The sequence below is a fragment of the Lissotriton vulgaris genome, chromosome 10 (assembly GCF_964263255.1).
Source record: "Lissotriton vulgaris chromosome 10, aLisVul1.2, whole genome shotgun sequence".
NCBI classification, from domain to species: domain Eukaryota; kingdom Metazoa; phylum Chordata; class Amphibia; order Caudata; family Salamandridae; genus Lissotriton; species Lissotriton vulgaris.
The window spans coordinates 1,048,111,594-1,048,134,830 of record NC_141698.1 but is presented as its reverse complement, the minus strand read 5'-3'; the positions used below and the strand labels follow the sequence as shown (position 1 = coordinate 1,048,134,830).

The 23,237-nt window shown below is 50.2% G+C and overlaps 1 protein-coding gene across 1 annotated transcript in view; it reads left to right on the top strand.

Annotated features, from left to right (window-relative positions):
• DYNC1LI1 (dynein cytoplasmic 1 light intermediate chain 1) overlaps positions 1-23,237 on the top strand; it is a 398,524-nt gene that overhangs the window by 78,109 nt on the left and 297,178 nt on the right. The window contains exon 5 of the mRNA XM_086942104.1: positions 11,987-12,156. Within this exon, the coding sequence (XP_086798230.1) occupies positions 11,987-12,156 (170 nt within the window). The remainder of the gene's footprint in view (positions 1-11,986; positions 12,157-23,237) is intronic.

The window sequence follows — 23,237 nt, the reverse complement described above, 5'->3', positions numbered from 1 at the left end:
CTCTCTCCATCACACCTTCCCAACTCTTCCTAGGCAGAACCACCATTACTATCTACAATAACGGGATTGTCCTAATTCAATCCACAGACAGGAACCTGGAACTACTAGACAACCTGTTCCCCACTTTCAAAGAGAACCTCTCCAACCATCGGACCTCCACTCACATCCCCTCCAGTATTATCACCCCAGACCTCACAGCCCCCACCGACAACTCTTCTTACCTGGCTCAGCACCAGAATGACATGCACCTCACCTCCTCCCCCAACACACCAGTCACTCACCCACCTGCGGCAACCATCCCACACTCCGCAATCACAGACATAAATAACCTCCCATCACACACCAACCGACCCCACACTCCCACCCCGGTGACCCCCTCTCATAATACCCCCACCCATCCTCTCCCCCCTGACACCATAGACCCCGCCCACAACCCCTCTAACCTACTTCAGCACCAGATCGACACTCATAGCGACAATTCCCACACCCTGTCCCCCCCCCCCTCTCTCAGCCCCCACTTTCACACGCTAACTAAGCATGCAGCGCACACCACATCTACTATCTTAACTCCCCAGTCCAACGACAGGACCACCTCCAACCTCAACTCCCCCCCCCCACTCTCAGCCCTCACTTCCCTTCAGGCTCCCCTTTCACCACCATCATACACTCCACTTCCCCCCCGCCCTCTCCCCCTGCCATGAATCCCAGTCTCCACGCCTCCAACCTCCTCCACACTTCATCCACTCCCATCGCCCCCTTACCCTCTCTCCTTAACACGTCCACCCCCAACACTAATACTCACCCCACGCTAGACAAGATTATGTCCTTCCTCCTACAACTTAAAGAAGAAATTCACACCATCAGGGAAGACATGCACACCATCAAAGAGCTGCTCACCACACCCCCTAGACTCGCCTCTCTCACCACCACCCCCCCTCTCAACCTGCTACCCTCCCGTCCCGACAACGCTCCTAAGCCACGTCCCTCACACCGGACCGCGATCCATGCCCACAATCGCAACAAGCACAACCGCTGCACTCACTGGACCGCAATCCCCGCCCACAATCGCAACAACCGCCCCCTTCGTACATGCAACCCTCTCTCGGACCTCGACACCCTCTCCCTCCTCCGCTCCTACGGCCAAGCTCCCCTAAACATCACAACTGCCTCGCACCTCCCCATCCCCACAATACACTCAAATCCCCGTAGATCCTCCACTCTTAACAACAGAATATCCGTCCCAAATAACCTTAGAAAAGTCCCCCTCTCTCTAGTACCCTCTTCCTCTCCAGACACACCCCGTCTCAAATGCACTCTCCTAAACTGCAGATCGGCTTCTAAACACTCCTCCGCCATCGCTGATCTCATCCTAAGATTGGACCTTGACCTAATCATCCTGACTGAAACCTGGTTAACCGAATCCTCTACACCTATAATGGACATTCTGGTCCCCCCTAACTACCACATCATTAGGCTTGACAGGTCTGGCAAGATAGGTGGCGGAATCGCATGCATATACAGGAACAGCCTTTCTGTACTGACAGTTTCCGTGCCGTCCCTACCCTCCCCAACTTCCTACGAATACATCTGCCTCGATATCATCAGTGATGGCAAACCGATATGCACTCTCCATGGCATTTACCACCCTCCCAGAGACCACCTCATCTTCGCCCAACAAATGATGGACCTGATTTCAACCAACGCAGGACGACAGCTCACCCAAATATACCTGGGTGACTTCAACCTCCATTGGAACGACCTTAACGATGCGGTGGTAAATAGTCTTAAAAGCTTCCTCAGCGCACTGGACCTCACACAATTATGCAACAGCCCGACCCACAAGAAAGGCTCTATCCTCGACCTTATCATCGCCAAAGAGGGCGCTACTCAACTTGAGACTATTCAACCCTGTGACTGGTCAGACCATCATATTGTTACATTTCACATCAATGAAAAAGTCAAACTCAACTCGGTTCAACCCACCAGACCTAAAGTCTGGAAAAGAGACCTGAAAAAAACTCAACCCATTATCCTTACCCCCGAACAGTCGCGACCTCCTACTCCCCCCTGCTGGCGTTACAGATGTCCAATCCCTGACTGACCACTATCTGAGCGCCGTGACCTCAATAATTAATGAGGCTGCTCCCATGCAGCTAAAAAGAGTCTCCGCTAAAATCTCCAACCCATGGTACGACGGGAGTCTCAATGAAGATAGACGAGCCATGAGATTGGCAGAGCGCACCTGGAGGTCAGCTCCCTCTGCACTACACCTGAAAACCCTGAAGAAAAAGAGAAACGCATACTTCAGGAAAATAAAGCGCTCAAAAGCAAACTTTTTCAGCCTCCAGCTCGACCAAGCAAAAAATCGCCCTAGAAAACTCTTTGAGTTAATCAGAACACAAGCCAAGGAACAGCCCCAACCTCTCAGTACCTTGCACGAAGCACCCTCCTGTGAAGACTTCGCCACCTTCTTTACCCAAAAAACTGACAACATAAAGAATGATCTCCGCGCTGATGCAATACCCCACAACACACTCAACTGCATAACACCCACCGAACCTAAAAACAATGCAACATGGTCAACCTTTGAAACCTACTCCGAAGAAGAAATAGGCAAACTGCTCAACACCTTGAAACCTTCCAATCACCTCACGGATCCCCTCCCTGCTAACGCCGTCAAAGATTTCATCCCACTGCTCCTTCCTCTCTGGACTAAAATCATCAACAGCTCGCTCCAAGAAGGAACCATCCCTGACTCCCTCAAAGTTGGACAAGTCACACCTTTGCTAAAGAAACCTACTGCCGACCCATCCGACCTAAACAACTACCGTCCCATTACCAATATTCCCACTCTCGCCAAATTATTGGAAAAATGCGTTCAACTACAACTGACTAAACATATCGACCTGTTTGATCTCCTCAACCCGCATCAATCAGGCTTCCGAGCAGGACACAGCACTGAAACTGCTATGACTCACATAATTGACGACGCCCTTCAAATCCTAGATCAAGGTGATACCTGCCTCCTCATCCTGCTTGATCTCTCTTCGGCATTCGACACCGTCAAACATGAGAAGTTACTCGATCTTCTGAGCACAAGAATGGGTTTTTCTGGGACTGTTCTCAAGTGGTTCACCTCCTTTTTACACAACAGGTCGCAGAAATTCAAGAGTAACAACCTGATGTCCTCTCCAATACCTGTGTCGTTAGGCGTCCCCCAAGGATCTTCCCTATCACCAACCCTGTTCAACCTAGTTATGGAACCTCTCACCACCTTGCTTCAAGCATCCAATGTACTTTTTCACATGTACGCAGATGACACCCAACTATATCTCAAATTACAATCCCCCAACGACATTTTACTACTGAACTCTACGATTAGAAGCACCCAATCCTGGCTTGCTGATAATCATCTCAAACTCAATGCTCTGAAAACAGAATTCCTGCTGATCGCACCTCCCGCGAAGATCCCCATCACGCAAACCTGGCTTAAACAGTTAACGGCACTCAATGTCCAACCCATCATAGTGGACTCAGCGAAATCTTTAGGCATAACCCTCGACTCCAACCTTAACATGCAGCATCATATCAGCAAGGCTACTAAGGGAGCGAACTTCCAAATCAATACACTGAGGAAACTTAAACCCTTCCTACCAGCCAAAGACTTCCAAACTGCAGTACAAGCTCTAGTAATCCCACGAATTGAATACGGCAGCACCGCCCTCTGCGGTCTCCCGTTAACCAGCACTGCACCACTAAGAGCCTCTCTAAACGCTGCAGCCAGACTCATCACTGGATCTAAAAAACACTCGCACATCACCCCTGATTTGAAATCACTGGACTGGCTGCCTTTTGAAGCCAGAATACATTTGAAAATCGCCTGCATGACACACAAGGCTCTACATCTGAGCTCTCCCGGATATCTCACTCAGAAGCTGTCAATCTCTGGCGGCTCTAGAATCACTAGAGGCACAGACAATCTTCTGCTAAAACCTCGAAGATTCCGGAAGGCAAAAACATATAAACGCTCTTTCTCAGGAATGGCACCCAGGATCTGGAACTCACTCCCTCCTGAAACCAGACTCCTCTCCTCCTTCACACTTTTTAAGAAAGAAGTAAAAGCAATTTTTATGGCCAAATACACTTGACCTATTAGCGTGGATTTGGAAAGACCCTACTCCGACCTGTATTACTCTGTTCGAACTCTATGACTATGTATTTCACCTGAATTATTGTTGCTACTAACTATCTACTGTATTATTGATGCTACTGACTATCTATGCACACACTTAACTGTTATATTTGTATTATTGATGTGCTGTACTACTTATGTGTATCCCACCTGTATTATTGATGCTACTGACTATCTATGCACACATTTAACTGTTATATTTGTATTATTGATGTGCTGTACTACTTATGTGTAACCCCACTCTCTTGCTGGCATTCCCAGCCGTGTAAAGCGCTCTGATATCTGCAAAGATCCTGTTCGCGCTATATAAAACTTTCAAAATAAATAAATAAATAAATAGAAGGGTCGGACCATGGACACTACCATATTTTGTGTATGAGTGTACCTCTCTGTGTACACCACCTGAGGCATCTGTCTGTTGATATATTGCCCATGGCAAATAGTCTAGATCTGGTGTAATATGCTTGGTGAAAGATTTTAAAAGCTGCCACTGTCCCTGGGTAGTGCCCCCCCTCCACCCTCCCTCCCTCCCAGTCCTCAGCCTCCAACTTACTGAGTCTACCTCACATTTGTCCCGTACGGTGCTATTGATAACAGAGAGAGTGGTGCACCCAAGTCCCTATACTCTAATGTATTCTTGTCCGGTATTTTTTCCTCTGGCTCTATACAGCCCCGGAGTAAGTGTCTTACCTGGAGGTACCGTAAATATTGCACCCCCCCCCCCTGCCAAGTCACATTGAGTCAGGAGTTCTTCAAAAGTCATCATTCCTTAAGTTGTCCAAGCATCTCCAAGTTTAGAGAAGTTGAGCACATTCCTCTTCTTGTCTCCTTACCTAAACGTTTTTGGTAGACCGAGGTAAATGATGAGGTGCTTTAGCATGTGCAAGATCTTTTCCATATGTAGGAAGTATCGAAGTGTTACGCATGGCTAGGCTAAGATTTACACCATCTAATTTTGTATTTAATTTTAGTTTCTAAGTAAATAAGATAATGAATGACAATATTTATTTTAATTAACTGTAATCAATAGTCCCTCTAATTATTTTTCTTGGTGTGTGCTACTTCTTCGGCATTGGGCATATATAAATAATATGGTTGAGGTAAAATGTATCAATCAATCATTTGTAAAGCGCACTACATACCCGTGAGGGTCTCAAGGCGCTGGAGGGGGCGCTACTGATCGAACAGCCAGATCTTGAGTATCCTCCTGAAGGTCAGCAGGTCTTGGGTCTGCCGTAGGCTCAGTGGGAGGGTGTTCCATGTCTTGGCGGCGAGGTGGGAGAAGGATCTCCCACCGGTGGTGGTTCTTCGGATGCGCGGGACGGTGGCGAGTGAGAGGTCGGCGGAGCGTAGCTGGCGGGTGGGGATGTAGAAGGAGAGCAGTCTGTTGAGGTAGGCTAGGCCGGTCTTGAGAAGTGCCTTGTCTGCATGGGTGAGGAGCTTGAAGGATATCCTCTTGTTGACGGGGAGCCAGTGCAGGTTTCTCAGGTGGGGGGTGATGTGGCCGTGGCGTGGTACGTCTAGGATCAGTCGTGCCGAGGCGTTTTGGATGCGTTGCAGTCATTTGATAGGCTTGGGCGGAACTCCCGCGTGGAGGGCATTTCCGTAGTCGAGTCTGCTGCCGACGAGTGCCTTTTGACTGTCTTTCTTGTATCTATCGGGATCCATCTGTAGATCTTGCGGAGCATGCGGAGGGTGTTGAAGCAGGAGGAGGAGACGGCGTTGACTTGCTTGGTCATTGAGAGCGTTGAGTTGTGGATGATTCCCAGGTTGCGTGCATGATCTGTGGGTGTCGAGGCTATCCACAGTGCCGTCTGCCACCACGAGTCGTCCCAGGCTGAAGGGTTGGAGCCGAGGATGAGGACCTCCGTCTTGTCCGAGTTCAGCTTTAGACAGCTGGTCTTCATCCAGTTGGCGACGGCCTTCATTCCTTCTTGGAGGTTGGCTTTGGCGGTGATGTGGTCCTTGGTGAGGGAGAGGATCAGCTGAGTGTCGGCGGCGTAGGAGATTTTGTTGAGGTTGTGCTGTCGGGCTACGTGTGCAAGTGGGGCTATGTAAATGTTGAACAGCGTCGGGCTGAGGGAGGAACCCTGGTGTACGCCGCAGATGATCTTGATGGCTTTGGAACGGAATGAGGGAGCAGATGCTCTGGGTTCTGCTGGAGAGGAAGGAGGTGGTCCAATCCAGAACCTTGTCTCGATCCCTGCGGTGTGGAGGCATGCACGTAGTGTGTGGTGGCAGACGGTGTCGAAGGCGGCAGAGAAGTCTAGGAGGAAGAGTGCTGCAGTCTTGCTGTTGTCCAGCAGGGTCCTGATGTCGGTGACGGCGATGAGGGCAGTCTCGGTGCTGTGGTTGCTGTGGAACCCTGACTGGGAAGGGTCCAGGATTCCCTTTTCTTCGAGGTATCTGGTTAGCTGTCTGTTGATGGTTTTCTCTACGACCTTGGCCGGGAAGGGGAGCAGAGAGATGGGCCAGATGTTCTTGAGGTCTCTTGTGTCTGCCTTAGGTTTTTTGAGTAGGGCGTTGCTCTCGGCGTGTTTCCAGATCTCTGGGAAGGTCGCGGTCTCAAGGGAGAGATTGATGACGTTGCGCAGGTGGGGTGCGATGGAGCTGCTTGCTTTGTTGAAGACGTGGTGCGGGAATGGGTCTGACAGAGAGCTGAAGTGGATTGTGCGCATGGTCTTGATGGTGTCATTGATGCTCACGCTGGCCCAGGCTAGCAGGGGTCATGGTCGATGGTGTGCGGAGGGTCTGTTGTGTTGGGGCTGTCTGGGTTTTGAAGCTGTCGTGGATGTCTACTATCTTACGGTGGAAGAAGGTTGCGAGGGAGTCGCACAGGGCTTGCGACGGCGGGATGTCGTTGGTGTTGGAGCTGGGGTTGGAGAGTTCCTTCACGATATTGAAGAGCTCCTTGCTATTCTGTGCGTTGTTGTCGAGGCGGTCTTTGAAGGAGGCCCTCTTGGCTCCCCTGATGAGGTGGTGGTGGTTGCGGATGGCGTCCTTGTGGGCTGCGTGGCTGTCCGGAGTTTGTTCACTGTGCCATATCTTCTCTATTTTCCAGCAGGCTTGCTTGAAGGCTAGATGTTCTGGGGTGAACCAGCTGGACCTCTTGCTGGTGTCTCTGTGGGCGGGTTTCTTCAGCGGCCGGAGGTTGTTGATGGCGCAGTCCTCGATCCAGCGTCTGAGACTGTGGGCAGCATCGTCGGTGTTGGAGCGTTCGGTGGGTGGGCTGAGAGCGAGGCTTGCGTGTAGTTGGTCTTCGGTGATTTTGCTCCAGCAGTGGCGGGGGATCTGTTTGGTGTGGTGGTGTGTGGTGGGTTTCTGGAAGGCGAAGTGGATGCAGCGGTTGTCGGTCCAGAGGAGTTTGGTGGTGTGGCTGACGGAGACGTGCAGGCTTGAGGATAAGACTGGGCCGAGCGTGTGGCCGGCGGAGTGGGTGGGCGTTGTGACGAGTGCTTCAGTCATTCGTTGGCGAGGTTATTGAGCAGGGTTGTGGAGTTGTTGTCGTTCTCAAGGTGAAAGTTCAGGTATCGGAGGATGTAGTTGGTGGAGGTCAGGGCGTGCGTGCTGATCAAGTCGGCGATGGAGTCGCTGAACTGGGGGCAGGGTCCGGGGGGTTGGTAGATGATGGTGCCTCTGAGGGTGGAGTTAGGGTCCGTGTGGATCTGGAAATGCATGTGTTCGGCGGTACTGAGCGCGTCGTTGGTGCTAGTCGAGACCCTGATGCTGTTCTTGTTGACGATGGCGATTCCTCCACCGACTCCGTTGGTGCGGTCCCTTGGGGTGATCTTGTAGCCGTCTGGGATGGCTATGGCGAAGTCAGGTGCGAAGGAATCGTTAAACCAGGTCTCTGTCAGGAAGGCGACGCCTGGGGATGTTGTGTCGAGCAGGTCCCAGAGCTGGACGGCATGCTTGCGTGCGGAGCAGATGTTCAGTATTATGCATCGGAGGTGGTTGGGGTCTTGTCTGCTCTGAGGCTGGTGTAGCTGCAGTTCCGGCAGGTGAAGGGGCTGTGTGTGCGTTTCAGGGCGGCCTTGAAGCAGGTGTGGCTCCATCCGGGGTTGAGAGCGTGCAGAGTGCTGGCGTCGTAGTGGTGGGTGCGGGGGCCAGGGGTTCTGGCGCTGGGCGCGGTCCACCTGCGGACGGGTGCAGACTAGCTTGCCTTAGGCGCGGCCGCATATCGGCCGGCATATATTGGGAGGTTTGAGGGAGGAGCAGCTGGGAGGCGGGGCAGCGAGTGGGCAGTCAGGGGGCGGGCCGCAGGGGACGCAGCGACAAGGGTGGTGAGGGACAATGAAGGTGACAGAAGGAAAAAGGGGCACAGGATCAAGGGAAAAACGAGTAGCACAGAGGGCAGAAGGGCACGAAAACGAGTGGAACAGAAGGCAGAAGGGCACAAAAAACAAGGGAAAAACGAGTGGCACAGAGGGCAGAAGGTCACAAAAAAACAAGTGGAACCGAGGGCAGAAGGTCACAAAAAAACGAGTGGAACAGAAGGCAAAAGAGGCACAAAAACGAGGGAAAAATGTGTGGCACAGAAGACAGACGGGCACAAAAAATGAGTGTCACAGAGGCAAAAAGGGCACAGAAATACTAGAAAAACGAGTGGCGCAGAGGCAAAATACAGAATACAGAAATACAGGGGCAGCTGAGAACAGAAGGCAGAACGGGCAGAGAGTCACTGGGGCAGCGAGGGGAACAGAAGGGACACTGGGGCAGCGACACGGGGGCAGCGAGGGGTACAGAAGTAAAGACCGGGCAGAGAGAGCACGGGGACAGCGAGGGGAACAGAGGGAAGAAAAACGGGCACGGACCATATACAGGCAGAGTGGGAAGACAGACAACAGCCGTCACAGACACAACAATGAAAATACAGTGGAGGATGAACAAACCTACCTACGGCCTACCACTGGCCACCAGGGATGAGGCGCAGTTGGTAGCCTGCAGGTGGTGGAGGACCTCGAACTTCCTCGGCAGCGGCAGCTGGGGCAGGGAGACACAGGCTGTGCTGTGCGGAGGGGGAGCAACCTACCTGGTAGGGTCAAGGGTCACTCTCTCCAATTACATTTGCTAGAAAGACACTGTTTGTAGAGATTGTGGTGTAGGCAGATGTAGGGCTCATTAAATAGACCAACCCTTCAGACGTGCTGTGATAAGTGATATAATCGCACCACTCAGCACCACCACAGCACCACTCAGCACCACCACAGCACCACTCAGCACCACTCAGCACCACCACATTATCACTCAGCACCACCAAATTATCACTCAGCACCACCACATTATCACTCAGCACCACCACATTATCACTCAGCACCACCACATTATCACTCAGCACCACCACATTATCACTCAGCACCACCACATTATCACTCAGCACCACCACATTATCACTCAGCACCACCATAGCACCACTTGGCACCACCACACCATCACTCGGCACCACTCAGCACCACCACAGCATCACTCAGCACCACCACATGATCACTCCGCACCACTCAGCACCACCACAGCACCACTCAGCACCACCACAGCACCACTCAGCACCACCACAGCACCACTCAGCACCACCACAGCACCACCACAGCACCACTCAGCACCACCACAGCACCACCACAGCACCACCACAGCACCACTCAGCACCACCACAGCACCACTCAGCACCACCACAGCACCACTCAGCACCACCACAGCACCACTCAGCACCACCACAGCACCACTCAGCACCACCACAGCACCACTCAGCACCACCACAGCACCACTCAGCACCACCACATTATCACTCAGCACCACCACATTACCACTTGGCACCACCACACCATCACTCGGCACCACTCAGCACCACCACAGCATCACTCAGCACCACCACAGCATCACTCAGCACCACCACATGATCACTCAGCACCACCACATGATCACTCAGCACCACCACATGATCACTCAGCACCACCACATGATCACTCCGCACCACTCAGCAGCACCACTCAGCACCACTCGGCAGCACCACCACAGCACCACTCAGCACCACCACAGCACCACCACAGCACCACCACAGCACCACTCAGCACCACTCAGCACCACCACATTATCACTCAGCACCACCATAGCACCACTTGGCACCACCACACCATCACTCGGCACCACCACAGCACCACTCAGCGCAACCCCAGGTTATAGGTGTCACATTTGCGAAAGTTATAACTATTGGCATTGTAAATAACAAAGCTATTAATTTAGCTATTTTCAAAACCAACACATAAATAAAAGAATTGTCATTTACAAGACCAATAGCTCAAACTTTCCTAATGCGAGACCTATTGCATTGCAAATGCTTGTTTTTAATGAACTGGCCACAGGACCGATTTACTGGGTGGTAATGTCATGCAGGTCTGTCATTTTGACATATCATTTTTGGTTGCCTGTTGTCCTGTTGGGGAACATGCCCTAGTATATAGACTTCTCAGAGCAATTTGGTTCTTGGTTCCTCCAGAATCCCTGTTCAAAGTTCTGGAGAGTCTCAGTGGTCTTAAGATTTATGAAGAACTGGCCTTTTAATGAGGACATTATTTAGAAGCAGTTCCCCGCTAAATTGGCCATATTATTGTCTCTAATCTTTTTCAGGCTACACTCTGATATTAGAGCTGTGGATGTTGATGGCAGGATGTTCACTTGAGAAGGTGTCACCTCCAACATTGTTAAGAGAACCAAGTGTTAGAATTAGGCCTATTTCAGCTCTCACTTGAAAAGTAAAAATATGGCTGTCTTAACCAGTCTTCCACCATCAAAAAGTGCTAACAATGGAAGTTCTGAAATGTTCTCTTGTTTAATGTCTGATTGGGTTGTAAAACCCAGTGTGGCATCATTCACTAGATGACTCGTTTAAAGCTTATGAGGACAGGATGAGAAAGTTCAGGTACAGGAGAGAAAGACCGTTCCTAATAGTTCCAAAAATCTGTTGCTCCTGTTACCGCCCCCACTTTGGCTTAGAGTGAAATGGGTGAAATCGGAGGCAGGGAGCAATTTGAGTCCCGTTTTACCAGAGGAGCTAAAGTCACTAAAATCTTTTAGCAGTTGTGAGATTGAAAGACCTTATGAAATCAGGTGACTGGTCAGCTGAGTTCACTTTCAAGGACATCTTTTTCAAAACTATCTGTAGGCTGTACAGTTCTTTTTGAAGTTTGAAGGAGCATAAGCCTTGCTAGTGGTCCTGACTTTAAAAGTAAATATTCTGTGATGTTGTGCATGCACATTTTCATTTCTAATAAGCGCACTCTCACTGGATTGGGTCAAACATTTGTTTTGTCTTCATACTGTTAAAATGTAATGTTTGCAATTTACATTTTCCCTCCACTTTTGTTATAAGATTTTGTACTTGATATTTTTTCTACTATGTGATTACAGGGAGATATTTTCAGGGGACTGATTTTTTTCATTATCCTACTCTTGTTGGTGCTAAACTGAAACAGGACTAATCAATAATTTCAGTTTTAGTCGTCAACTGTTCACCAAAGAGAAAGAAGTGGGTAGGGTTTCAAGTTGAAAGTTAGAGAGGTGCACCCCCATGATTGGACTTCATAGTCTTGCATTTGTTTCTTCCTGCTGATTCCAGGAAATTACATTTTAAACTGCTTTCAGGTGTTCATATATAATGGTGGGTGCTATAATAAGATACGAAGAAAGAAAAAGCATAATCTTCTCCTTGTTCTTCAACACTTTCTTATCCAAAATCTGGAAAGAGTTTCATTCTGACTTTAGGGAAACTACTAATATTAATCTATGTTGCTTCATTTTTAGTTGTTAGAGAATTTCAAGAATATGAAGAGCCTGGAGATGTGTTTCCACCATCTCCACAGAGAAGGAATCCTTCATCGCAAGAAGGCAGAGAAGACAGCATCATTTTGCCTCTGGGGGAAGATACGCTTACGCACAACCTTGGCATTCCTGTAGTAGTAGTTTGCACAAAGGTTTGTTTAAGTTTGCAAAATTTGACCTGTTTTAATGCTGTTTGAGCTTCGTTTATTATTGACTATTCTGTACTGTCCCATCTTTTTGTGCCAAACATTCTGAGATTTAATCATTTGCATGATGGCTATAAAACCCCTGTTGTAGATACCTGTAACAGTGAGACAGTCAGAATGATTATTTATCCAGTATTATGGGTATCTTTCATAGATTCACATGCCTGAATCATTCCCCGTCATCGGGGTGGGAGTCCCCGGTATATAAAATAGTAATGTCCTAAAGACATACATACACTAATAGGCCGGAGGCGTCACATTAGTAACCTATCTCAGTCCTTTTGTAAAAAAGGACCAAACTTTGGCCAGAAGCCAATCAACTACTACCACCCTCTAGAACCTTCCTGGAAGGAGCCCTAGTCCCTCAGATTTTCTACCGCACGTCGTGCTAAGGGAGTCTCCACTGAGCTCTGCTCAGGTTTCTGGTATTTCTGGATTTATTCCATAGTTTTCTCTTCATATTTACTTTTGTGAAGGAGGGCTAGAGCCTACTATGTCTGCCACTCCTAAAAAAGGGCTCTTTAGACCTTGTGCCTCGTGTAGTAAGCTGAGACTGCATGTAGATGACAAACATGAAGACTGCCTCTACTGTCTCTACCCTGTCTGTCGCACTTTCTCTGTCAAGACTCTAAAAGACAGAGAGGGACGCCTGCTTCTGTGGCTTCAGAGACAGAAGGACAAGGATCAAGCAGTCTCCTCAGGTGAGAGCGAGTGTTCCTTTAGGAGCTCACACTCCTCTTCTGAAAGGCCGAGACAGACATCTCCAGCTCCGTCTAATATGCCTCCTCAAAAGAAGACGCCTAAGTCTTCAGAGGGTCGTCCAAAAACCATGGCAGTTAAGACTTCTCTTCAGGAAACCACCTTCAAAAAGCCTGTGTTGGTGTCTTCTGCCATGCCTGTGACAGCGTCGACAGTCACCATCTCTACGTCGACGGCATCGGCCTTCACCACCTTGACGACATCTACTTCAACTTCGTCGTCGTCGGGTAGGTCTATAACATCTATTATTCCTGTCAAAAGAACGTCGACGACGGCTCCTTCGTCGACGAAGTCAAAACCATCGACGTCCACGACCACCTCGTCGACGATGTCATCGTCGACGAAGCCATCGTCTAAGCCATCGATGTCGACACCAGCGTCGACGAAGCCGTCGACACAAGCGACGGCAACTCCAACACTGCTGTCGACGAAGAAACCACCGTCGACGACGATACCGTTGACGACATCGTCATCGGTGAAGACGACAGAGAAGTCTGCTGTGGCCGTCGCTTCCCACCGTCGACGACCACCCCGTCGACGGGCCCGTCGACGGAAGGCTCTCCTAAGCTGAAGTATACCTGTACACACTTCTGGATGTCAACGCGTACACTGACGCCAGAGGCGACGTCTCCTAGCAGAGTCCAGCCACTGCCACCGGCCCATTTACTGGAGACTGAGGACTCTGATGATGGCGCCATGTTCCCCACTGCAACAAGTCCATCACAGCTACATGTCAAGGTCCACGAGAGTTCTGACTACGAAGATATGGGTCAGGCAGAAGTCCCATACCAGGAGGAGTATCATTCGCCTCCTCCTTCACAACCTATGGTGTGCCTCCCGGCCTCAATTGTCACGGACCTCCAATTCCTTATAGCGGACTACAAACAGCGGTTTCCGCCTACTCCGCCACCTCCAGTAGTGCCACCTCAACCCGTGACATACAGCTCCTCCTCCTCGCCATAGACCACCTCCGCTGGTAATTACACCAGATCCTGTATCCATGCCTCCGCAGCAATCTTTGGATGAAGAGGAAGCAGTGGAAGAAGACAAGGAGGGTCAACAGGAAGAGGGAGAAATACAGGACGATGAGTGGAATGACTACATCATTTCACATCCAGCATCCCCAGACCAGGCACATGCGGATTCACCTCCAGAAGACATCGGAGGGTTTCATAATGTTAGAGCGAGCAGCAGCAAGGTTCAAAATAGAGATGACCACGCAACCCCAGAACTACTTCCTATATGACTTTAAGGAGCCATTCAAGAAGACGGTCCGTCAATCCCTATTATTGACCACATCTGGGATCAGGGGGTAAAGATAATGCACAATCCCTCATCTCTACTTCCAGTGCCGACCAGGCTCGATAAGAAGTACAAGGCCCCGGACACAGCTCCGGCATGCCTTACAGGCCATACTAAACCGGAATCTGTGATTACACAGGCCGCGCAGCAGGAATTCCAACAACCCAGCTGCTGCACTGACTGCGCCTCCGGACAAGGAAGGCCGTAAACTGGATAACATCGGTAAGAGATTCTCGTCGATGTCGGCCATTAACATCAGGGCGGCAAACTCGCTTGCGCTCTTGGGACCCTGCAATCGTCAGATGTGGGCAGATGTTGCCCCATACCTAGGCACACTGCAAGAGGAGCAGAAGGAAGAGGTAAAGAAGATCCTCCTTGAGGGAGAGCGGTCCGCCTCGGAGATTATTGACGTGGCGATGGATTTCGCCTCTACAGGATTTCGCCAGCTGGTGGGGGCAGCTGTCCTTAGGCGCCAAGGCTGGCTGAAAGCTACATCTTTCCGGCCGGAAGTCCAAGTCAAGGTACTGGACATGCCGTTCGACGGAGAGCTTCTCTTTGGGAAGCATATCGATGAGATGCTGCAGGGTATCAAGAAGGACACAGAGACCGCAAAAGCCCTGGGCACCCTCCAGTACAAAACTACTTCCTTTCGGGGCTCCAGAGGAAGAGGCCAGCAGACAATTTACAAATCCAATATACATGTCAGGGGGTTCCTACCTGCCACGACTCTGCTACTGATGTTTGTCCCTCTTCGTTTCCGCCTCGGCGGACACAGGATGTTCGTGCACCTTCCACAGCCGCCTGGGCTTACCCCGAGGCGGGGCCTTCGGCGGTGACGTCGTACCCTGATGTCCAATCATCTTCCACGACGGCGCTGATAACGCGAGGTTTCGAACAGGAGGGCGCGAACGCTGGAGCAGCCCAGGAAGCATCGGACGTCTTCGCCGCTGGACGGAAGGAACCCGGAACCGAATTGCCCGAAGAGACGGAAGCAGGAGACGGGGAAAGACCGAGCGCAGGAAAGCCAGGAGGCCAACGATACTACGCTTCGCCCAGCCACACTTCACCTGGAGAAGTGTGGCACCGCAAGGTACGAGCTCGTATACGGGGACTGTTTCACACAGAGGGAGGAACAGCTAAAGGGCGGCTGAGAGTGACTAAGGGACGGGGTTGGGTACGGTGTCGCCTTGGTTTAGAAACACGACAGACGGTGGTGGTCCCTGGTGTTCCCTCACGCCCTTGCCCTACCCTTTCCACATATTGGATAAACAAAACAGTCCAGTAATGTGGCGTTTTCTCTCTTTCTTTTCCCTTCCGCGCCACGCCACCTGGGAGTAAGAAGACGCCTTTCAGACGTACCATCCGGGACCCCTGGCCTGACGGAGGAATCTACTATGTTTGACCTAAAGTTTTGTAAACGTGTGGACTTTGAATAAACCCTTCAGTTCCACTATACTTTCTTCTCTGGTTTCTTGCTATCCCACCATTAGCAAACCTCACAAGTGGTGCCGTGACTCGGATCTTCTTTTGAACCGTCCTCTGATACAAGATGGAAGCTTTAATTCAACAAATGAAGGAAGCTCAGACAAAACTCGAGTGGGCCATAGGTCAGACCGCTACTCAGGCTGACACAGACCGCACCACCTTTTCCAACGCCATGCAGGCTCAAGTTGATAATCTCGTGAAGCTGGCTGAGGGACAGAATCAACTTTTGGTTGTGTTAGGACAAGGCAGAACACACGCCCCCGGTCCCGCTGTTCCGTTACAAAAGTTCACTCCAGGTGACGATCCTTTGGCTTTCTTCCTGAATTTTGAAAGAGCTGCCAGAGCCAGTGCCTGGCCGGGGGATAGGTGGCCATTCTATCTTGCACCGTTACTGACCGGTGACGCCCAGTCCGCTTATCAAACAGTTAACAGAGACGGCACTGCAGGGTATGCTGTCGTAAAGAAATATATCTTGGATCGACTGGGTGTTGATGAAGAAACGCACAGACTCAAATTCCAACAGGAACGAGGTACCCCCGGGGATCTTCCTAAAACTCTGTTTTACAAACTAAAAGCAGCTGCCGACCTTTGGTTGAAACCACATGAAGGTAACATAGACGATGTGATGAATAAAATCTACCTCGAACAATTTTTAGAGGCCCTTCCTTATGGTACACAACGCTGGTTGAAACAACACGCAGGATTGACTCTCGAGCATGCCATTGAAATGGCCACCTCTTATGCCCGTGCTCAGGGTCGACCCCCGGTAAAAGAACCGGAAAAACCTTTGAAACCAGTACCAGTGAGAGTTGAGAAAGTTTGTAAAACCCCTGTTTGAACCTCAACGGCCATGCTTTCCCAAGCCGGAAGTACAACCTAATCAGGGACCTCAATGCTACGATTGTGGAGAGTGGGGACACATAGCGAGGTTTTGTAGAAAGAAGCCGAAAGAAAGGGAGGAAGAGCCCATGGACGTCAGTTATGGACCATATTCTCTTCTCTTTGCAGAAGAGACCGGACCGGTGTTTTACGTAAGTGTCACCATACATGGGAAAGTAGTAAGAGCCCTACTAGACTCTGGGTGTAAACACTCGGTGGTACGCCAAGAATTAGTTCCTCGTTCATGTTTAATGGCAGGGAAAACTGTACATATACGTTGTGTTCACGGGGACGTTAAGGAATATCCCCTAGCCACTGTTAGTTTGTGTACTGCGGCAGGAACTGTAACCGAGGTAGTGGTGGGAGCGATGCCTTCTTTGCCGGAACCTGTAATTATAGGCACTGACAATCCGGGGTTTTCTGTCTTGTTGAAGGATGCCTTGCAAACCGATCCCCGGAATGCGCTCCTAGTTCCCGAACCCTGGGCTAGAGACACACATTTTAGAACGGCGCAGATGAATGACGCTACGCTTTCTAATGCCTGGCAAATCGCCCGTTCCGCTCAAGACCCTTCACAGAGAACCTTTCCCACCTTTATTGAGGAAAACGGGTTGTTGTATAGGTTAGCCAAATCCGGTGACACGCCCCAACTCCTAGTTCCTGTTGACTTCAGAGACCAAATACTGTTTTTTGCACATGCACATTTATTGGCAGGCCACTCAGGGGCAGAAAAGACAGGACAGGCTATTTTGAAACACTTCTTTTGGCCAGGAGTATATGCACAGATGCAACGTTACTGCCAGGAGTGTCAAATATGTCAGCGCAGGAATCCTTATGTTCCCCCACCGGTTCCATAGAACCCCCTACCCATCATCGGAAAACCATTCGATAGGGTAGGGATGGACCTTATTGGGCCATTACCGAAATCAACCAGGGGACATTTGTATGCCTTAGTCTTGGTTGACTATGCCACACGGTATCCTGAGGCCTTCCCTCTCAGAGCAGCCACTTCTACAGCCATCGCTCAGAAGTTGGTAGAAGTCTTTTCCAGAATGGGTTTTCCTCGGGAAATCATTACTGACCAGGGAACCCCCTTTGTATCACGACTCATGGCCCAAGTTTGTAAGCAACTAGGAGTCAAGCATATCAAAACCTCCGTATACCATCCCCAGACTGATGGCCTAGTCGAGCGATATAACGGTAGTCTAAAACTTACCCTAAAGAAACTTCTGTCCGGGGATGGTAAGAACTGGGACCAGTTGTTGCCTTTAGCCCTTTTTGTCCTTCGAAGCCAAAAACAAGCTAGTTTGGGTACATCCCCGTTCGAGTTACTGTTTGGTCGTGCTCCCAGAACATTACTGGAGATTACAAAGGATAGTTGGGAAAAAGAGGGAGTTCAAGAAGCCGAGGCTCTCTTGGACTATACACGACAACTACAGTCGAGACTCCACAAACTGAGAACGCTGGCCCATGACCATCTAGCGGTAGCCCAAAAGAAACAAAAGACCTTTTACGATAGGGGAAAGAAGTGGAGGGAATTGGATGTAGGTGACTGGGCTTTAGTATTGTTGCCATCTTCCACTCACAAACTCAAGAAAGAGTGGCAAGGTCCTTTTTGAGATTCTCCGGAAAATAGGGAAGACCACCTATGTGTTGCGTCTCAAAGGGAACAAGACCCAGATGTACCACATCAACCTCCTAAAAAAAATGGTTGGGGAAACCTCCCCAGTCAGTACAGACTGTTGAAGCCATCCCTCACACAGTGCACAACACCCCTGTCAACCCCGAAATAACGTATACTCAAAGAGAAGAGATTCTGGCCTTACTTCTCCGTTATAAGGATGTCTTTTCTGACCAACCCGGAAAGACCAACATAGCAGTGCACACGATTCCTACTCCCCAAGGGGCTATAGTGAAACAAAAACCCTACAGAATTCCGGAGGCCCGTAGACGGGCCTTTCAGGATGAAATCAACCAGATGTTACGTTCTGGAATCATTGTACCCTCGAAAAGCAACTGGTGCTCTCCAGTGGTCCTAGTTCCAAAACCGGATGGAAGTATCCGTTTTTGCATTGACTTTCGAGCTGTAAATAGGGTTTCCAAGCAGGATGCTTATCCACTCCCCCGCGTGGATGAACTGTTGGAGCGTCTTGGTGAGGCCCAATATATTACGACTATTGACCTCACCAAGGGCTACTGGCAGATTCCCCTACACCCTGCGGATCAGGAGAAAACGGCCTTCTCCACCCCCTCAGGTCATTTTCACTTCACTGTTCTTCCTTTTGGCCTCCATGGAGCTCCGGCCACATTCCAAAGAGCAATGGACACTGTACTATCCTCACATCAGCAGTATTCTTCCGCTTATTTGGACGACATTGTGGTCTTTAGTAAAACGTGGGAAGAACATAAAGAACATCTTGAGAAAATACTCTCTAGTTTACGCGATACTGGGTTCCACATCAATGCTAAAAAAACCCGAGTCGCCTTCAAAAAGGTTAAGTACTTGGGGTACGTGCTCGGAAATGGACTAATTGAACCTCAGACTGAGAAAGTTAAGGCTATTCAGGACCTTTCCTATCCCAAAACCAAGAGGGATTTGAGGGCTTTCTTGGGTTTAGTGGGATACTACAGGCGCTTCATTCCGCAGTTCGCTGAATTGGCCGGACCTCTCACGGACTTATTGAGGAAGACGCAGTCGTCCCCAAGGCTACCAGCCCCTGGTCCTAAAGAGTCGACCGCCTTTCAGGCCTTACAAACTGTCCTTACGACTTCACCTGTACTGATTTCGCCTGACTATAGGAAGCCTTTCGTTCTTCAAACGGATGCCTCTGGGGTAGGTATAGGGGCTGTCCTTTCACAGGAGGATTCTGATAGACTCGAGAGGCCGGTTCTTTTCATCAGCCGTAAACTCTTCCTCAGGGAGCAGGCTTACTCCACCATTGAAAAAGAGTGTTTGGCTGTCCGCTGGAGTGTGGAAAAGCTTCGGTACTATCTGGAGGGTCGTCCTTTTGTCTTGTATACGGACCATGCTCCTTTGACTTGGCTACAGCGTAACCGTGGCCACAATGACCGCATCCTTCGGTGGTTTCTTGCTCTCCAACCCTTTCAGATTGAGGTCCGTCATCGCAAGGGTCGTGATCAGGGCAACGCTGACTTCTTGTCCCGGTTTCCTCTTTCCCCCGATCGGGGAAATCCTGGGGGGAGGATGTGTCAGGGGGTTCCTACCTGCCACGACTCTGCTACTGATGTTTGTCCCTCTTCGTTTCTGCCTCGGCGGACACAGGATGTTCGTGCACCTTCCACAGCCGCCTGGGCTTAGCCCGAGGCGGGGCATTCGGCGGTGACGTCGTACCCTGATGTCCAATCATCTTCCACGACGGCGCTGATAACGCGAGGTTTCGAACAGGAGGGCGCGAACGCTGGAGCAGCCCAGGAAGCATCGGACGTCTTCGCCGCTGGACGGAAGGAACCCGGAACCGAATTGCCCAAAGAGACGGAAGCAGGAGACGGGGAAAGACCGACCGCAGGAAAGCCAGGAGGCCAACGATACTACGCTTCGCCCAGCCACACTTCACCTGGAGAAGTGTGGCACCGCAAGGTACGAGCTCGTATACGGCGACTGTTTCACACAGAGGGAGGAACAGCTAAAGGGGCGGCTGAGAGTGACTAAGGGACGGGGTTGGGTACGGTGTCGCCTTGGTTTAGAAACACGGCAGACGGTGGTGGTCCCTGGTGTTCCCTCACGCCCTTGCCCTACCCTTTCCACATATCGGATAAACAAAACAGTCCAGTAATGTGGCGTTTTCTCTCTTTCTTTTCCCTTCCGCGCCACGCCACCTGGGAGTAAGAAGACGCCTTTCAGACGTACCATCCGGGACCCCTGGCCTGACGGAGGAATCTACTTTATGTTTGACCTAAAGTTTTGTAAACGTGTGGACTTTGAATAAACCCTTCAGTGCCACTATACTTTCTTCTCTGGTTTCTTGCTATCCCACCATTAGCAAACCTCACAATACAATACAATACAAGAGGTGGATATCAGGGGTACAAATCCTCTTATGGTTAGTCCCAGCAATACAAACCTCAATACCAACCGAGGCAGCAACATGGCCAGTCTTCTTACAATAAGTCCTCCTTTCGAGGGAGAGGAGGAAAGAAAGATTCCGCCAGAAGGCAATGACTTCTCTCTCCAACAGGCATCCACTTCTTCTCCACGTTACTTAGTTGGAGGCAAAATTTCCAACTTCCTCCACAATTGACAAAAAATAACTACAGATCGTTGGGTTCTCCAACTGGTTCGGTTCGAGTATACTCTGAAGTTTGTGGACACACCTCCCTTGTACCCTCCATGTCCCATGACACACAAGAGTCTTCAACTTCTTCAAGCGGAACTCTCACTAATGCTTCAGAAAGGAGCCGTAGAAAGAGTTCCCAGAGGTCAGAGGGGGAAAGGATTCTACTCCCGGTTCTTCATGATACGAAAAAAAAGGGAAGAAATGGAGACCTATACTGGATCTAAGGCACCTCAACACATACCTCAAAAAACAATAGTTCCGTATGGTATCCATTCAAGAGGTGTTCCAACTACTCAATTCCAGGGATTTCATGGTGTCCTTAGACCTCCAGGACTCCTATTTCCACATACTCATCCACAAAAGTCACCGCCAATTACTAAGGTTCACTGTGGCTGGCAGACATTACCAGTTCAGAGTGTTGCCATTCGGCCTAAAGTCGGCGCCACACATTTTTACAAAATGCCTATCTCCAGTGGAAGCCTACCTTCGCCAGCAACATCACCAGGTATTCCCCTACCTGGACGATTGGCTTCAAGTCTCCCACTCTAGAAGGTGTGAACAGGTCTTCCAACGCCTGTCTTCAGCTCTTCGAGAGTCTAGGACTTACACTCAACCAGGAAAAGTCAGTACTGCAGCCCTCTCAACGCCTCACTTTCCTGGGAGCAATTCTAGACACACATCAGGAGAAGACCTTTCCATCACAGGAACGTCAGGCCAAACTGAGGTCGCTGGCAGCACACATTCAGCTCAAAAAGACCATCAAATTGCGACTTTTCAAGTCACTGCTAGGAATGATGTCCTCTAACACCCTCCTAATACCACACTGCCGCCTCCGTATGCTTCCCCTACAGGAGGCGTTATCATCCCAGTGGATTCAGAGTACGGGATCCTTCGACGATCGACTCAGGATCACTCCGTTCATGGTAAAGGCCCTGCACTGGTGGCTTCAAACAAAAAACCTGAACCAGGGCCTTCCATTCCTGCTTCCACTCTCCCCACACGTGATAACAACAGATGCATCATTGGAAGGATGGGGTGCATTCCTCCAGGAACTTCAGATACATGGTCAGTGGTCGCCAGCCGAAAACCTGCTCCACATCAACCTGTTAGAGTTGAGGGCAGTATACCTGGCTCTTCGAGCTTTCCTGCCCAGAACCAGGAACTCCCCAGTGCTTGTGAGGACGGACAACACCACCACAATGCACTACTTAAACAAGCAAGGGGGAACTCGATCCATGACGTTGTCTCACGAATCGCAGCGAATTTGGAAGGGGCTACTCCAACACAACATCTCGCTGAGGGCGGAGTACGTCCCAGGAGCAGACAACACCCTGGCGGACTCTCTAAGCAGGCAACGCTCCATTTGCCACGAGTGGGAGCTCAACCAACATGCTCTCGACGCAGTATTCTCCCGATGGGGAAGACCTCAGCTGGATCTATTTGCGACGGAGATCAACGCAAAATGCCAACATTATGCAAGCTGGCTTCCCCAGAAAGGATCTCTGGGGAATGCATTTTCGATCGCATGGTGCAACGTATTTGCTTACGCTTTTCCACCATTTCTCCTGATCCCCAGGGTCCTTCGAAAAATAAAAGCGGAGCATTGCACACTAATCCTGGTCGCCCCAGCGTGGCCACGCCAACACTGGTTTACAGAACTCCACCTTCTATCGCTGGAGCCTCCGATTCCTTTCAGGCCTTACCCGCATCTCCTCTATATGAACCAGGGGCAAGTCCAGCATCCAGATCCGGCATCTCTCAGATTATCGGCTTGGCTCCTGAGTTCAGAGAATTCCAGGACTTAGATATCCCTCAGGACTGCAGGGTCGTCTTAGCCCAGGCCCGGGCTGACAGTACCAATAAGACATATTCTCTTTAGTGGAAGAGATTCTGTTTATGGTATAAAGCTAACAATCTGCACCCATTCTCGTCATCTCCGGCACAACTGCTGCCCTACCTGCTTCACCTAGCCAACTCGGGATTGGCTCATGCCTCAATCAAAGTCCACCTTGCAGCCATATCTAGGTTCAGACGCTCTTCGTCTGGTGCTTCTCTGTGGTCCAATAGACTGGTCAAGCAGTTTCTGAAAGGCTTATTCAGGACTTATCCTCCAGTGAGACCTTTACCACCTACATGGCAGCTCAATATTGTCCTGGCGCAGTTGATGAAACACTCCTTTGAGCCGATGCATAAAGCGGATCTCAAATACTTGTCATGGAAAACATCTCTCTTGCTGGCTCTCACGTCAGTAAGGAGGGTGAGTGAGCTGCAGGCTTTCTGTATTCAGGACCTGTTCCTTCAGTTTAA